General features: G+C 44.9%; 1 protein-coding gene across 1 annotated transcript in view; it reads right to left on the bottom strand.

Annotated features, from left to right (window-relative positions):
• The window catches only part of RHOJ (ras homolog family member J), a 540,570-nt gene extending 525,871 nt beyond the window's left edge, over nt 1-14,699 (bottom strand). Inside the window, exon 1 of the mRNA XM_085626197.1 lies at nt 13,701-14,699. Coding sequence (XP_085482323.1) covers nt 13,701-13,860 — 160 coding nt within the window. The 5' untranslated portion in view covers nt 13,861-14,699. The remainder of the gene's footprint in view (nt 1-13,700) is intronic.
• Between the last annotated feature and the right edge of the window lie 3,702 nt (nt 14,700-18,401).

Here is an 18,401-nt window from a genome sequence, read left to right as displayed (position 1 = left end):
TTCCCGGAAAGGTCCTTTTACAGGCAGGTGATTTTACATTAGGTTTTTGAGCCACTAGGAAGAAAATGAAAAGCTTTAATTATTAGCTCAGCAGTTTGACAGTCCGCAAGATCTAACTCCCCTGATACATTGGTCAAGGTGCCAGACTGAAAGCACGTTTTTTTCATTACAGAATGGAATTTATTTGAAGCTTAATGTGAAACTCAGGCTTGAAACTTGCAGCAGGTTAGTTGGAAAGGGATCTAGAGGTTGAGAGTAGGGTTTATTTTGTGAAGAATTCACACATTTAGAAGTTCTCCTTCCCCACTCCACCTTTCACTCGACAAAACTGCAAACCCAGTGGGTCTTAAAGAGTTGAATGCTACCCGAGCAAAAAAGTGATGGGAGCTGGACATGAGCTATGCCCCCCACCAAACTTACTAAGTTCTGCACCCTTTGCTGATGGCCCACCGGATAATCTATGCCACCTCTCCAGCGTACTTGTCTGACTTACTTTGGTACGAAGATGCTAGACCTTGCGGTTTATGTACAACAATGCAATTGTAGTGGAGAATAAAGTTTGAAGAAATATACTAATAGGTACTTGAAATGCATACCCTGATTAAGGTTACATTTCCTGTATTCACATTATAGGTGATACTTACATTTTGGAGTTTTTTTCCAGCACATGATGAACACTTAGATATAGTTCTGTGTCAAACTAACATGGTTCACGTAGTGGTCTTCTACAGAAGAGGCTTCACCAAAATAACAATTGTAGAAACTGCTGTTTTAGTTGAGGAGTGTGATGATTTGGGTGTATTATACGATATGGCAGTGGGACTTTATTGTGGAATACACGTGCAAAACCGGCCTTGGGTCCAGACAGGCTAATTTGTAAACCATAAGCTCAACCCTGGGTAGCTGTGACTTTGAGCAGCAAGGATAAACAAAGGAACTTAGTGTGAAGCATTTTACATCACCAAACAACAGAATAAGAAAGTCACACAACAAGAAAGAGACACAACAACAATTTATAAAAATAGAGCACATTTGTATTCATTTTACAATCCTTGATCATCAAAATCCACTGGGGGGTTCCAGAGATACATATTTTAGAAGACATAAATACTTTTAAATCCAACCGCAAACAAGCATTAGTCAACAAAAACTTTTAAAACTTTTGAAAAGTTTGAAACAGTTTGTTTGGTGACTCTGGACTGGCTTGGGCAATCCTATCTGACATGACAGGGTTCTAGGAGTCCAGTAGGGTTACTTTATACAGTTACCTGGTCACCAGTGCCTTTTCCAGTCAAGTTCCAACCTTTATTAAATGACCACCATAGACCATAACGGAGTGGTCCTGATGCTGGGGTTGCATGCAGAAAAGATGCTCAGAGATACTCCTGGAACTGTGCGGTCAATAGGGTTGAAGTGTGGTTGATCCCTCAGTACATGGGTGGGGTGAGGAAACTTTGACCATGGCACTTAGAGCCCACAACGTCCTCTTTGCGACAGAAGGCCAGCTTCAGCTGGACTACTGATCTCACAAAACAGCATTCACACCGAGTATGCTTGGTGGGGGCTAGTGCCACTCTTGTGCAATGAATCCTGTCACTGATAACACTTCTGAGCAACTTTTGGCTATCTTAGATTTGTCTCTTGACATACTCACTGGCAGCCAGCATCGATCCCTAGGGAGTGGCTACTGCTTTGCCAGTTTGGGTATCCTCAGCTTTTTTGTCCTTGGTGCTGTTCCAGGGGGGCAGCTGACTGACCCTTAGAGTCACTGCTTCAATCTGGGGCTGGGGATCAACTTTTCCCTGAGCCAGGAGCCAAAGGCATAGTCCAAACTCACTAGCCCCAAAGTTCAGCTGGTGCAATCCTTGCAATCTGCAGCCTCTCTTCCTGCAGCTTCAAAGGCAGGAGGGCAGTCCTCTCTTGGTCCTCTTTCCAAATCTGTTATACAAGCAGTGGTTCTGTCACAAAAGGAATTATTATATTTCTTACTTAGTCCTCACAGAGGTAGGACAGCAATTAATGATTCAATAAATCACAACACTGTTTATACAAACAAACAACACACCTAAATTGAATAGTGTTAATTAATATATTGAAATAATCATGTATTTTAAAGAATAATTAATATACAACAGGACAAATACACCATATACACAACTAACATAAGTAGTTTTTTTTTACAATAGTGAAAAAAAAGGAAATTGAATGAAGTGGTATTATGCACGTTTCGACCCCTAATTACGTGTGTCTTTGAAAAACATCACCGTGGGGTCTTCATCAGGACAGAGAAACAATTGTGCACTGCCTTCTAAGGAGAATGATGACGCAGCTAGCCTCGTTTTCAATATACAATGACCTGTACATCCAATTACAGGTATATAATCGTCGGAAGCCCTCGGGGGCTCAAAAAATGTTTCACAAACGTTGATAGTGGCCACATCCTCTCCCCAGTTATTGCTATCAACCCCGGCCTACCTGAAAATAAAGATATTATCACAAAAATTAGGATAAGACGAGAATGTTACTTCTTCGAGAGGAGTTGGCCTAACAGCTAGGGCGCTCGACCTCGGACCTGGGGAACTGGGTTCGAGTCTCGGTAATGACGCTGAACATCCTGTGATTCTGGGCAAATCACTTAATCTACCCGTGCCTAACAAAAAATGAATGTGTGTCCTCATGTTGGTTCAAGTTTGCGCTATATAAAACTCTGCAACAAAAAAAAAATTATAAACTGGTATTTGTAATGTGCAAACTTATCCCCCGTAAGGGTCTCAAGGCACTGGGGGCCGTAGGGGAGATTAAGCGAGCTATTGCCCAGAGTCACATGATGTTGAGTTGTTCTGCCTCCAGCGCTGGGAATCGAACCGTGAGTCCCACGCTCCGGAGTCAGCCGCCCTGCCGCTGCGCCACACCTCTCCCCTTCCAACAACATACACCCATTGACATTTTTCTTTACCGTTCACATACTATTTAAGAAGGCTCCAAGGACCATATACTTTCCTGTATTTAATCCGATTGTGGCCACGACCTACCACCGATTTGTAAAAGGCAGTACATATTATTTCTTTTAATGACTGGTGTATTTTGATGTCAAAATAGTTTTTATTCGTGACGTTAAAAGGGTACAAAACTCTGTGCGTATGTTATATTCCTAAGCATTTCAGCAGTAAATTTAATTAGTTTAACAGACAACATGTGTATCCTAGCACACACAGTTCCATGGATGCAAGGAGCTGCTGTTTAATGACTGTCAGGTTACCTAAATGACAAAACTCAGCTTAACCTTTTTATTTAAGGTTTTGGAGCTGGTGTTTTTTGTTTTTTAAGCCCATGTGTATTGCACAAAACTACAAGACCCGTGATACAAAGTGATGTTGTGTACTAAGCCAGGAGTGATTGAACATGTCAGACAAAACACTGAGCCTCCCAGATGCATTCAAATTGACACTCACACTTAATACGTATACAAATGATGGGAAAAGGCTTAGGTTTTAGGAAGGAAAGATCAAGGACGTCTTAAGGTATTTTCGGTCCCTGGGCCAAACGTATTTTGTGGGTCGACGTTCAGAACAGGTTTGAATTTATGATCCAGTTTCAGCTCTTTCATGCCCTCCACAGCCACGTCACTGACCGTGCACAGGCATACTCTCCAAATTCTAAATGTGTTTTCATCTAATATTCAGGGATCGTGACGTGTGTTTTCAATATTGTAATACAGCAGCTGACTATTATTATTGTAAAAAACTCTCGGTGACCCTCTCCTGTTTTGAATATGTGAGGTCTTGTTTTGATCTAAAAGAAACTTTATGGATGTTACATGGTGTGTATGACCAAAGTCCCACAGGGCCAAGGACCACTTGATTAATCCCTGTGGTTAAGGTCTCGTGGTAGGACACGCATGTGGGAAAAGCTGAAAAATGCCAGCGTGGTAAAGTGGAAGGATTAAATTTCGTCTGTGTGGTAAAGAGCCTGACGTGAAGCAAATGTCTGTGTGGTAAAGTAAGTCACTGGGTTTAGATGATCCTGGGTCATGATTGTGTGTTAAACAGCCGGATAGTGTGTATTAAAAATGTCTCCTGTTCCATTTGATAAATGTTCGTGTGGATAAAAGGTCACCCTTGTACTGTAGGGTCCCACTTGGTAAAAGTGTGTTTCGAGTATTGTGAAGTGTTACTTACTGTCCATCGGACAGACTTCCGTTGAAGCACTAGATGCGCCTCATGGCACTGGAACCCACTGTATCCGTGAGGTAGTATGACATCTGGCTTTTAGCAGTGCCAGTTGAGGATGTGTATGGAGCCATTAGAGGAAGTGGGGGAGCCAGTGGAGGACGTGGGTGGAGTCTGGTGAAATAGGTGTGGCCTCCTAAAAAGATTTGAGCACCTGGACTTAACATTTTACAAATAAAGCACTGATCACAAACCTGCATTATACACAATGTTCAAAATGGATGAACCCAAATTCAAAATATCTAAAGTAGATTTCAAAGTACAGTTTTTCAATTTAATGAAGGAATGGGCAACATGAACGTAACTACGGAAGTTTTAGGTCCTACCGTGTGCAGCAATTAGGGCTAGAGCAAACAAACCCACCATAGTGATCACATTATTCAATGGTTAGAAGGCTTCATTGGCTACCGGTGAAGGCTAGTTTGTGATTTAAACCTTTCACTGCCACATAAAAAGTTATTGTTTCAAGGCAGCTGGGTGTAACAAGTACTGGCTGGGAACACCCTACCAAACCACAAATTATGACTCTGGTTACAAAAACAGCGAGCCATCAAAAGCAATAGATCAGCTGAAACTCAATTTGTGCTCCATGCAGCTGAAATATGGAAATACACAATTAAACATTCACCTGTCCCATAGTGATCCGCGAGCCTCTGAAAATATGATCAAAACAAACTTCTTCTGAATCTTTGCCACCTTTGTTGAATAAATATGAGCCCCTAAAAGCTCTTCTTTGGCTTTTGCATTACAAGAATCTATTGTTTATGATGGTGCCAGGCATGAACTGGAATGGTCATGATCCTACTTGACATTTCATTATGTGTGTTAAAATGTCGTTTTTGCTTTACTTATTAACAATAACTTTGTCAGGGAGGTTTTTCAGCATTTGCGCCACTTTAACATAAGGTAGCGCTGTTTTCTGATTGAGTGTGTCATAGCAATCCGGGCCCGTATTACTAATAGGGCGCACTGCCCTTACTTGTGCTAAGGAACACCTCTAAAAGGTGAGCTTGGTCAAACAGGGACAGCGCATCCTATTATGATGAATGGATGGCACTCAGGGTAGCAGTGAATTAATGATACCCTGGGGACAGTGCATTCAATTAAATACAAAGCGACTGCTTCTAAGCCACTCCATGTTTCAAATTGCAGCTGGCAACTCGCCTGATCTTTGAAATAGGGAGAGAGATCCCCCTGTGGGCAGGTGCAGTGAATGACAGCACTCGCCTGCAGAGGGATGTTTGTGGGGTCCAGCGGACCCTCTTGCCCCTTCCAGTGGGCTGCTCACTGGTGGCGCGCTGACTGTGCACCACCATTTTGTGGAGCCTTGTCAGTGTGCTTCCTGAGGGCATGTTTGCTTCTGCGCCGGAGTCCATAATACTGCACGGGTGCAGAGTCAAAGTGATTCCCTCATTTGCATGGGGCCAGCCCCCCAGGCAAATGAGAGAACACCCTCCGAAAATAGTGCTAGTGCTACATGTGCATCCGTGCTATCACTTTTACAGAAGGGGCCGCACAAGCATCTGAAGCCCCTTCTGTAAAGCCAAAGTGCCCTGCGGCACAAAAAGAGGGTCACACACCCATTGTGCCCCCAAGACACTATCTGTAATAAGGTCCTGGTGCTAACTTTACATTCATAGTCTTGCACTGTTTTGAGTTTTTGTATAGCACTGCAAACCACTTTGCTCACGTCATAAGGCGCTCTGGAATTACATAAGTTGTTATGGGGGAATGGTTTGCAGTTTTGTATAGACCACCAGATAATCAGCCGGCAAGAGTGTATAATAAGCTGATCAAAGCCTCTGATGTGACAGTTGCTGAAGCCTTCAGAGGAGAATAAACAGAGTTACTAGAATATAAGGTAACCAGAGAAGGAGAGGTGGTGGAGCTGGTTTTAAACCTCTAAACCAGTGTTTCCCAGACTGTGGGTTGCTATGCACTGGTAGATTGCAAGCTGATTTTTGGTTGGTCGCGAAAGTCCAAGCATTAAATAAAGAAGCTAAATTCTGAAATTACCTGGTTACCTTTACTGCACTTCAAAGACAGGACTCAAATGTCAGGCTACGTCTTCTAACAAACTGTTGCTTATTATTTTAACATGGGGAATGGTGCTTACAAGCTCCTCTCTCTTTGCAGTCAGAGAAAGAGAAGGAAAGTGAATTATTAGACAATCTTTCTGGATTACAGCGGGTGTAAAGGAGAGGCTGTATGATGTAATTTTTGGGTAACACACAACAAAATGTTAATACCTGCAAATACACTGCACACATTCAGTAGTTAGAAAATCAAAAATGAAGCATTTTTTTTTGTAATTCTGAAGTATGATGGAAACAAAGATTTTAATAGGATCAAAACTAATCAAGGCACTTTACTTGGTGATGCACAAAAGAAAAATATTCATTAAAACCCGATTTCGACGTATTATCATTTGTGTGAAATATAGTTTTATCAGTAAAACTGTATTTCTGTGCAAATCTAATGACCATTTCAATTGAAATGATGCGACCTGTAAATGCCAGTGCGCTACCACACTATGCTTTAGTTACATTAAACAATTCCCCTCCTCATGTCCATGAAAGCTAAGTGGATAACGAATGTTGGTTGTTCTAAAAATTGGGCCATGGTTCTAAAAAGTTGGGAAGCACTGCTCTAAATGAAAGAATGGTAAATTTCACATGCACATTTACCATTAATGTTTTCCTTTGTGTGCAGCACTGCTTTGTTTGGGATGCTAAAGGTGAGCAATGGTGAACAGGGAAGGCTTGGGCTCAAATTTATTAGCACTTTGCGTCAGGTTTACATCACAAAAGTGTTGAACTGGACAGTGGCGTAGCTAACCCTTGTGCCGCCCGTGGCGGTCCCTGTGTTTGCCGTCCGTGGCGGTATGTAAGGGCGGGGGTGCGCTGGCTATTCCTGCGATGGCCATAGGTAAGGGGGGAGGCCGCCACCCACAAAATTTGTCCCGTCCCCCCTTGCTTCGCCACTGGAACTGGGGTTTACATTTCAGCAAAAACGTATTTTGTGCTGGAAAGTAGTGGTTAATAAGGCTAAGTAGTACTATGTAGTACTTACTTTTGGTTAAGGGCGTGCCCAATGGGTGGAATATGGGCATATCCATGCAACCGTTCATGCGTTTTGATACAAATCCCTATTTACTAAAATTGGCAGACAGGGATTTGTGTCTAAATGTATTACACCTCCTCCAGGCAGGTGCAAGTTTGTTGAAAAGTTTTATTTCTCCAAACTTCTCCGACTTTCCCTGTGTGTTGTACTGTAAAACACACATACAAATTTAGAAAAAATATTAAACGAGGTCTAGGCATAGAATTTTGAACTGGAAGGTTAGCTATTCAGTACCAACCCTTTGTGAGGCTTCACGAACACACCCTTGCACACTAGTGGAAAGTGCGTGCGGTGCAAGGATGCCTAAAGCACACTGACGCAGAGGATAACAACAGGAATGTCATATCTTAGTAGATCTGTCTTAGTAGGTATGGGACGGTCTTGATGTCTCCCTTTCACACAACACAGCACAGCAGCTTTGGGTGCTATGCTGTGAAACACAATTTCTAAGTGTGTATTTTAAAAGCTTGGTAATGGAACCCCAAATCACCCTTGAACCAGGAAAAGACGAATCCATAAGGTAGATCAGGCATAGCTTTGGAATAATCATTTTGTGTCTACCAACCTAGGGTATATTGGACCGATTCAGGGAGGCTTCTAGTAAGCACCATAAAGCACTTCAAACCTCGACTAATCTCGAATCCCTTCAGTGTCACATGTGCCGGTCTTTATTGGTCATAAATTGCAGTTTCCATCTTTGCTGAACTGACACATCAGACATTCTGCCAAACGTTGCCTTAAACAGTTATGAGATTCCAGATTTAGATCAGCCCATCTGTACAGCAGGCTGACTGGATCCCTTTATCATAAATGCGCCATTGCTTGTCAAATGCTTGTGCAGAGTTTGCTCACTGGGATGACCAAGAGAACACATATAGGAAGACGTGACTGGCATTGCTTGTGGAAACATTCTTTTGTGTCATGAGGACGAGAAACCTACATCAGGCAGACTCAGGATTCATTGACTGGTGCTGGCTCAGTAAGTTGACCGCACACTGCTGAAATATGCAGCGACCTGCAGATCACAAGCTTGAATATGGCAAAGCTATCTCTGCCTTCCATCCTTCTGAGGCTGGACAATCAGGTACCCTCACGTTGGATAATTGTAACAAGGTATTTATGATACTTCAATGAAAAAAGTTTCGTATGGAGCAAAACATTAAAACAAGTTGTTAATATTAAAAGACTTTTCTTCTGCAGCTTCTCAAGACCCTTAAGTCAGGAACTTAAAGTCCTGGACAAGACGTGAAAAGTACAAAACCGTGCGCGATAAAGGTTAATTATGGTTTAAAACAATAACAGAATTTGACCCCCGGCAGCTGATGGCTAATGTCACTGTACAATAAGTGCAGTGAGCTTGATGTAGTCTCTTGTTGAAATCTTTTGAGGGAATCACGGCAAAAGAACTTTAAAGAAAATACCCAAGTATAAACTGATCTAAAAAGTTACCATGTCTTATGAGAAATTCCAATAAAATGTATATGTGTATTTTAGTAATGGAAATGCATGAATTCAAGCTTAGGATTCAGAACAGAGAAGAAGGAAATTGCGTCTTGGGGTTAAGTCAAAAGATCAAATTGCTCCTGGAACCATCTCTTACTTAAAGCGGAGAACAATGCACCATCAACAGACAATCTAGGCACCACCACCCCTCCTGTGAGCAACTGCTAACATTATCTGAGGATATTTGTCTTCGCACGGGCGTAACACAGGCCCCCGCAGCCCCCGCTGTGCGGGGGGCCCCAACCTCCAGGGGGCCCCCTCAGCACCGCACTCTTGCCGGAGAGCTCTTGATTGAGCTCAGAGGGGGCCCCTTCACCTTCCTTGCAGGGAGGCCCCCTCAATTTTCGTTACGCCAGTGCGTCTTCATTGTATCGTATTGAATTTTAATATTCATATACCGCTTACCACCCCTATAGGAGTTGCTGAAGTGCTTGCTTGCATGGGTTGCAGACTACACTGTGTAGGGTGTGTGGTTGGAAATGGGTTGTCTTTGTTGTGATCCTATGTGGGAAATGTTTCTATGTTGCGCTTGAGGGCGACCGGGGTGAGGTGATCATGCTATGGGGCACAGCCCTAGCAGCGCTTGATGGGTGATGAAGTGTGAGAGATACGTGCACAGTTTATGGTTTTCAGTAAGCTGGCAGCTTTGATCAGCTATGAAGGTCCTTTTATGGTAATTGATATGTTCATAATTCACTTAACTGTTTACTGCATAGGGCTGCCCCTCCTGAGATATTTTGTTTAAACTTTATGGCAGTGAGCACGCATAGGTTAAAGAGAGAAATGGTGGAGAGATCTGCTGTGATGGATTTACTTAATATTATCCAATATCTGAATGTCATTATGTGATGTAAAGAAGTGGAAATAGTATGTAGCTAGTTGGGACCTGCAGTGGAAGACTACATGAAAATCCTCCATTGGCCAGCAGCCTGTCACTGATCTCTTTAATTATTCCATGCCTGTTCAGGTGGAGATGGGTGGTTCATTTGTTGAGTACTGGTACAGTACTGGGTGATGAACATGCCCCATAGCAGTTTTGTCTCATGTGAATTTAAGAGTGTCGAGCAATAAAAAGGCATTATTATACTGCCTGTATGAACTACAATCAACTGCCCAACCGCTGAGTGTTACGCTATTACTAGTAGTGTGAAATATATATTGTATTTGTATTACATTTGCATTTATATGGCGCTTACAACTCCACACAAAGGGGTTGTAGCACTTTACGCCTGGCAGCATGATGTTCCGGATCCCAGGTTCAGTAGGTTTTTGGTTATTGGTGAAATATCTTCATCTCCATCCTTAACCAAAAAATGTTATTTCTTTTAAGCTTAGTGACTGAATAACCAGTTAGCTGTTCTGAGAATGCCAAGACTTCCCCAGGTCCCTTTAGTTCCGTCGTCCTTCTTAAAATATATTTTTTTCCAAACGAACAACTATAGCACAGGCAGCTTGCCCCTTCAGTCCAAATACTGCCAAAAGTTCCCTGGACCACTTTATAGTCCTGCTCAGTTCCAGGTTCTTGATCTGTCAAACACTTTCACAGGCTATTTTTTTTTAGATATTAAGGAGTAGCTTAAGGGGGCATAACACACTTATCTGTCCTTTAAAGGTTTGCCCAGGTATAGTGGGAGATTGTGTATAGCATGTCAAGTATTTACTCTCTTCAACCAGGTACTTCCTTATAGCCACACAGTGAACTCCCTTTTACGTATCAATGGATTAAGCTTGTTAAAATAACCTGGATTTTGAAACGACTCCTTATGGAAGATGAAGTGTATCATGTATCAAATCTACCTATGATTCCTCTGAATATTAATGTGAAACACCTCATATAAGGCCCCAAAGTGGGGTGTGTCCAATTTGTCCAACACTAAGCGTAGTAGCGGATATCATTGCTAGCATTTGGTGAAGCGCGATGGTGCCAAACTCACCATAAATGCGGCTTCAGCCCAATGAGGCACTTCTCCCCCCCTGGCGTACACAAGAAGGAATGGGAGGAATTCCTTCCTGCCCAGTGGAATGCGAATCAAATGAATCCTTGAGCTGCTGTCATGCTGTTTTCAGCATGAGAGCAGCTCCAGGATTGGTTGGAGCAGGTCAACCCAGCACTCATTTTGAGGCTAGGGGACCGTGCCAGCAATTCCTCAGCTGTTTCACAGCCCTGGTATTGCTGAGTCTACAGTGCACATGTTGGGCTGCCGTCACAAGACTGCCATCCAATCCGACATGCACACTGAAAGGGGCAGCAGTCTTCCTGCAATTGCAGGATTCAGCCCTGCTCCCTGCCATCACACTCATGCTGTACACAGCAAGAGGTGAGGGCAAAATAAAATGGTATAGCCATGCCATTATATTTATTTGTGTTTGCCTGCTGCGCTCGCAGCAGTAGGGGTGATGCTCCTCCGCCCTTTAGGAGCAACAGCCCCTTACCAAGATACAGATTACAATGCAGACATTGGACAATGAAAACTACCAAGCGCCTACAAACCAGAGAGTATGAGAACAGACCTTACAATGTTACCCCCACTCTGCTTCCAGACCATGCTCTTAAGCCTTAATGTCCAGCCCATTATCAGGTTGAGCATCCCCTCAAGTAGAGCATTTAATAACTAGGGCTCTCAGTTGACAAGATTTCCTACTTCAAAAAATGCATTCACAAGTCAGTCAAGACCTGAAACTTCTAGTTGCCTATGTTAAGAGCGATATACTGCTCATTCAGAGCCCTTGCAAGAAGTGGAAGGCACAGAATCTACAGGACAATAACATGCTTCACTGCAAACACCACCCTGTGGACACATCAGTTCCACCCTAAGGATCTCCCAGTAATTGCAGACTAGGAGGGTGTGAAATAGGCGTAATTTGCTTCCGAGTAGTTACGAGTAAGGTAAAATAACTAAAAACCCACATGGCCAAGCAAAGACCCACAATCACTCAAGGGGAACTGCATTATGTACAAGCACCTTTGAGTCATATCGCAGAGAACCTCTAAGAGAAAACCAAGCCAGAGTATCCCAACTACAAGCTTCACACCTCCCGATAGCCAACAGCGATGCCAGCTTTATTGTGGTTTGTGTCCTGTTTTGGAACCTTGAACATGTTCACGTCTGGACTTCTCCTTACAACATGAAATTCTAACTTTCAATGGAACAAACAGCAGTTCCACCACCCTCTTGGTTGGTTTGCAGTGAACAACAGCCTAACAATGTGTGATTACATTTTTTTAATGAGCTATGTACGCATTCAAATCAAATTTAACAATGTGTACCAAGTCAGGAATACTCTTTTTACCTGTGTGTATGGACAGCACTGTTTGTTGGTTGTACATTTTACAATTCACGATTTTCTAGTCTATTCTCCATTTCCACATTTCAACTCAAACACTGTCTGCATTTATTTAAAACATCTGACCAGCGTCTCTGGGTATGATGTTTATATATCCTCATCAGCCTTGTATTCCTAAGCATGTTGAGATGTTTCAACATTGCCACATTGATTCTAGAGTAGCTGTACCCAGTACTGGTCCATGAGGGTCAGGTCAATAACAGTTTTAAGGACATCTACTTACAATGAATCTAGAGAGTGGGTCTCCTGACAGATCTGTTATGGATCTTGCAGTGCTGTGCGGGAACCAACATTTGGACTTTTGGCTTCTATGGAATCTTGTGGGTCTTAAAGGATTACCCACAAACATCCTCCGGTGCCTTTCTACTAAATTACAACAGAAGGCAATGAAAGAGGATATGTGGGGTATGAAAGTTGATTTCACATTCAAATCAACATATTTTCAAAGATAAATATAGAGATGAAAGTGTCCCACAGACAAAAAAAGCAAGACTGTTCTATGGATGCATCGCGGGGTTGTACAAAGTGACTTTTAGATTAGTGCCGGCCTGCAGAAACGGACAGAGAAATAATACATGAACATTCTGCTATCCATTCGGAGCATATTTTTGCCAGTGATTGCCGAAGGTGAGCACCAGCACTCATTTCTAGGGGGCCAGGACGTATTTTCAGATTATGCACAAGAGAGAAAAAGGCAGAAAATGAAGAATGGAAGAGAAAGATAGAAACGCAGGGACAAAGGAAGAAAGCAGATATTAAAAGAACCTGCAAGTGGGAGATAATGAAAGACGAAATGGCACTACAGCAAAAGTATTCTGCATTTTACTGGTAGTGAAGATCCAGAAACCCAACGCTAACTGTAGCTAGCACAAACATCAACTCTACAAAAAGTTTCGATCCACTGTTGGTCTAAAAAAAACACTTTGTGAAGGTGAAGAGCCAATAAATGTTAGCGTGAGCCCCCGCAGACCTCACTTATGTGACATAACAGAAATGCTAGTTCAAAATTCAGCATTTAAAAAAAAAAAATATTTAGATTAGTTTCACACATGAATTTGTACGGCATATACAGTTTCAAAATGACACAACGTAAACAACTTTTTTTTTACAGCAAAAAATTAAGATAAAAGATTACTAGGTGCCTTAAAAATCCAGTCCTGAATACAAACATAGATTACATTTCCATGCATAAAAGTGTAAATAACAAGTTAAGATTTTACATGGAGCAACGGTTAATCGCACACCAGCAGAAGCCAACTAAAACAACGCCAATTGACGAATGCATTGCTTGCAATTAACTCAATCTGTCCTAATTGAATTACTCTAGTCTCCATAATAAGCAGCACGTGAGCTCTACCAGCCGAAAATAATACACACGTCCCTTCTTAATAGTTTATGTAACTCTAATTGGTTGCTAACAGTCCTCAAACTGGCACTGCGGGGTTCCGTTTACACGCAATCACAAGTTACCTAATTAGTTTGAAGTTACAAAAACCTTACCTGCATAGTGGTCGAACACCGTAGGGACGTACTCCTCTGGGAACGCGTCATTCGCATAACTCATCAGCAGGCATGTTTTGCCAACCGCGCCATCCCCTACCACCACACACTTGAGCATCTTCACAGTCCTGCTGCCGGCGTCTTCCTCTCTCGTGCCCATTTCAGCAACCGGCAAACTGCACAGGCCGACAAACAGCAGCGAGCTCCTTTTTCGTTTTTCTTTTTTGAAAGCTCAAGGAATCACGCCAGTGCCCCCATGCTGTTGCAATATCCTCGAACAATCACCACATTTTGCAAAAAAACGGGGTAATTGGCCGTTTGGTCCACGTATTTCTAAAATACAGATTCCCTTACTGGTTTGAGTCAGGAAGCTTACCTCATTCTGACAGAGATATCTTGGTATGTGTTGCAACACAGAAATACAGTTAAAAACCGTGTGAGACTTTTTTGACTTTCCCCCAACCCGGCTAGAGAAACCGAAGCCTCTTGCTGCTAACCCCACCCAATTAGCCTCAGAGGTTCGGGGTCTCGCGTGGCATGGAGCATTAGTCGGCAGTAGGGATTTTTCTCTTTCTCCGGCGTGTTGTGCGTGTCAGGAAATCATGAGTTTCCTGCTGAATTCCATATTAGGATCAGTGGGTCGGTAAGAGGGCTAGAAACAATAGCGCTCTGTGTGTGTTTGTATTTTACAGGAACCATGCCAGGACACGGAGTAAGAAAAACACCAGCAGTCCCACTGCAGGCTGGACTGTCAGACTTCCTGCTCCCTTCCCCTGCTCTCGGTAATCCTGGCGAGAGCGGCTGAGAAGGCCCAGGTGATGATGTCATCACTGCACATCACTCTAAACTTTCCCGACTCACAAGGACACATCAGGGCGCGCTCAGAGGAAGGAGTTCTCCACCGGCCCGTTCACACTTTTTGAGTGAAAAAAACGGTGTCACCCAGCTGTCTGGTGAAAGAAAGCAGCTGTAGTGCAGCTTGGGTAAAACATCCATCCTCTGGTCTTCAAACTATTAATGGCAAACTTGCTTGCTAATCCAAAGTGATGGTAAAGAAACGGAGAACAGCTGTTAAAATACACTAAAGTTATTTAAAAAAAAAAAAAAGAATCGCTGCTGCTTTAGTGCAGCTGTCATGACTGTATTAGGAAAACATTTCTAGTAATGACTACACATATCTTTCAACCAGCAGAAACATGTGTCGCCATTGTTTCTGCCAACATATTATGTTGAAAAGTCACTAGAAAAATTAATTCGCATTTGTTCTTTTCATTTTCTAGAATATATTTGAATGTAGGCACGATACACAAACAAACAGCTATGTCCTGCTTCACAAAGAATTTGCTGTCATTTACTCCTGGCTTCTGAAGTCCAGCAGTGAGCCAGGGCTGTCATTAAAATAAGGCTAGCCTACGTACAGCAAAACCCGTTTGAATAGTGCCCTTAAAATAAGAATTTATGATTGATGTGGGCTTGTACATTACGTGTTCCCCCAAAATCTGGATTTATAAAAAATGTATGCTCGGAAAAAAAACATGTATAAAGCCATAGCAGTGACGGGGAAGGAGGCCATGATTCATAAAGCAAATTAAAAAAATGCTGCACTGAATGCTGATTGGGTAGTAAAATATGTGAGCAATGACCGGCGCCCCCCCGTGCCTAGAGGAGGGGCGCCCTTAGTAGCGCCACGGGACTGGGCCTCCTCCGGGGCCGAAAAAGGGGGCTGGATGAGGTGATGTCATCGGGATGCGCTGGGAGGATATGTAAGTCCGCGCCCCGCGATCGTCAGCCTCTTTGTCCCCTTGGACCTCCGGCAAGCTGCAGGGGCGCATCGTCGATGAGGAGAGAGTTCGAGTCGGCGGTGTGCTGAGTGTGGCACAGGAGGTTTGAGGGGGCCTAGGCGTAGCTCGTCCACATGGGGTTCTTTAGTTTTAGGATACATTGACGATCGTGTATTAGAGTGCGTCCCGCTGCCATATGCGGGGGACGCACCTTTGTTTTCGTGTGTATTTCCTTTAGAGGGCCGCATGGTTACAGAGAAGATATGGTTCCCGTCGCCCTGGCACCGACTGTACGGCGGACATCGGGGGTGGAGAGGCCCAGTCACGGGCCACGTGAATCGCGATTAGGAGGTGAGCGTAGGGTATGAGGTCCGGGTGCACAAGGCCCCTGCCCTGCACCCCTTGATGTCCACGGTTTCTGGTAGTGCACATGATTAGAGTTGTTTGTAGCAGGATTTCCTTGCTTTTATAGAGACGCTTGTTAACTAACACTGATAGATTAATTGAACATGTATAGGTGGCGTGTGCTTGTTTCTGCTGAGCTATTTAGTGCCAGTAGTCAATTAAGGCCACGGGCGATCGGGTGCCGTCGGAAGGGGCCGCTTGGCCTGCCCCGGTCACCCGCGGTGCGGTGGCACTCACCGCTCTGGTGAGGTTCTTGGTGATTCGCACCGGGTGAGCGGGCATTAGTCCGATCGGTGGTGCAGGCAGTCTACCTGGGGGCACGTAGAGCCGCAGTGCAGTGGACTTTTATCCCCAGCTGGACATGCCGTCCGGTCCCCTGGTGTGGCGATGCTGCTGGCGTCGTTTGTTTCACGAGTCGTGGGCTGTATAAGTAACCTCCTGTTTAGTTTTTCCCTCATCTGTTTGGGGATCCTTCCTCCTGGTGGGAGCCTGCTTCGGTGAGGGGGTAATTCTCGGTGTAATGGCAGACTGAGAGCAGATGAGGTTACACATCAGGCGAAGGGAGTGCCTCCCTCACATGTACACGGCCGTCTGCAGAGAAGACACATTAATCCGGCGATTTTTGATTGGGTAATCTGATCCTGCTGTTGCGGAGGCCAGTGTTGTCTGTGTGAGCGGGGCAGGGCACGGGGCTCTGAACGGGTGAGCAGGACGTCCAGTGGCCCAAGAGCAACCGCACACGGCAGAGGAAAGTTTCTGCACGGAAGGTGCTGCGCCAGCTTGTATTGAGAAGCAGGCTGAAGAGTCCCTCGGTGGCGAGGCAGGCGGGAAGGGCAGCCCTCAGTGAGCAGAGAGTGTGGCTGCTCGAAGGGGGCAGGAATTCGTGAGCGATATGTCCGGCGATGTGTTTAGGGGCACGGTTGCGTGCCGGCGGGAGTTTGCATGCTGCTTTACTGCTGGTATAAGGGTCTGGTCGGAGAGATGGTGCCATCAGGGCCAGGAGCGGCCGACGTTAGTGTGGGAGAATTTGGCGGGTCTTGCGTGTTTCAACATCTGTGGGGGGCATTGAATTGAATGTATGCAGTGTGTCCCGCAGCTCCAAGGTTGCGTCCACATCCGGGGTGACGGGGGCAATTTCATCATTTCCCCCTCGTCCGGGATTTTGTTCGACATTCCACACTGTATACAGCGCGTTTTATTGCGGTCGTAATTTTCTGGGGCCCAACATTACGTGTGCGGGTGATTGTGGTCCCGGGGGTGTTTCCTAGGGGGGGGGCTACTCCAGCTCGGGTGGCTTTGAGTTGGCCGCGCTGGTGCTGGACCCCAGGGGTCGAGCGTTGTATTCGCGTCTACATCACGTGATCCTGGGCACATTTGTTTTTATGATGGCAGACTCGTCCCCTTCCTGTGTACGGGGGCTATCTAGTTAGTTCGCCGCCGGCCCGGATTTTGTTTTGGCAACACGGGGCTTTAGTCGGCGATCCGGTCACCTGTGGGTAATTTTTGCCAATATGTATTGTTTCGTGGTGTCGCGGCCAAGCGGTCCAAGGCGCTGGATTTCGGCACCAGTCCCTCTGGAGCCGTAGGTTCGGATCCCACCGCTGCCTACTGCTTAGCACTAAAATATGTACTCCACACCCGGGCAGATTGTTCGATCCTCCAGACAGTACATATTGGTGGGCCCACAAGTCCTATTCATTAGTTGGTTACCCCAGAGGAGGGCCGAGTTAGGGTGGGGGGCGACTTCGGCACGGGACGCTCCCCTACGCGCCGGGTGCCCGATGGGATGCGCCATTGTCTCATTAGCTACTTCACGGTAGCGAGTTTCAGGCTGCTTTTCATGCTCTGGTGCAGGCTAGGCCAGGCGATCTGCTCCGGCGCTCGCTGGTGTTCTTACTATACCGGGATGCCTGTTGACGGCAAGCGCCCACTTCGGGTGAAGTAGAATTAACTGGTATGTTTTTTCCAAGTGGGGGGGGCCCGGTTTATGTAGGTTTTCCCGAGCTTTGGGGAGACGATGCAGTCCGTCGGCCACGTGGTGGAGTAGGTAACCATGGTTTCGAGCCTCGTGGTCGCGTCCAACATGTTCTATGGGCAATTTAGTTATTCTCCCTGCCTTGTGTGCTAATGTAATTATGGCGATATGTAAAGCGCTCCTATACCTCCGGGACCATGGCGCACTGTTTCTCCTGTGGGCCGTTCGTGTTGACCGCAGATCATCGGGGTGCGCTTTCGCCCCCTCCCCAACGCAGCAGAGCGGTGTGCTGCTTTATGGACTATGGACGGACATCTGTGTAAGTTAAACAGGGTTGTGCCCGGTTAGTACCTGGATGGGAGGCTTGTGGTGTATCTCCGTGATGCTGCACCCTGGCTACGGTTTCAGGGTAATTTTGGGAAAATAGGCAGCTTTGGATACATGGGGGTTGCACCAATTTTTTGCGGATCTCGAAAATTTGGTGAGTCGGGAAAGCGTAGCTTTCGACTTGTATGCTAGGTAATACGGTGCGGATTTTTA

The sequence above is a fragment of the Triturus cristatus genome, chromosome 9 (assembly GCF_964204655.1).
Source record: "Triturus cristatus chromosome 9, aTriCri1.1, whole genome shotgun sequence".
NCBI lineage: Eukaryota > Metazoa > Chordata > Amphibia > Caudata > Salamandridae > Triturus > Triturus cristatus.
The sequence above is the reverse complement of the archived record's forward strand: the minus strand, read 5'-3'. Positions and strand labels throughout refer to the sequence as shown.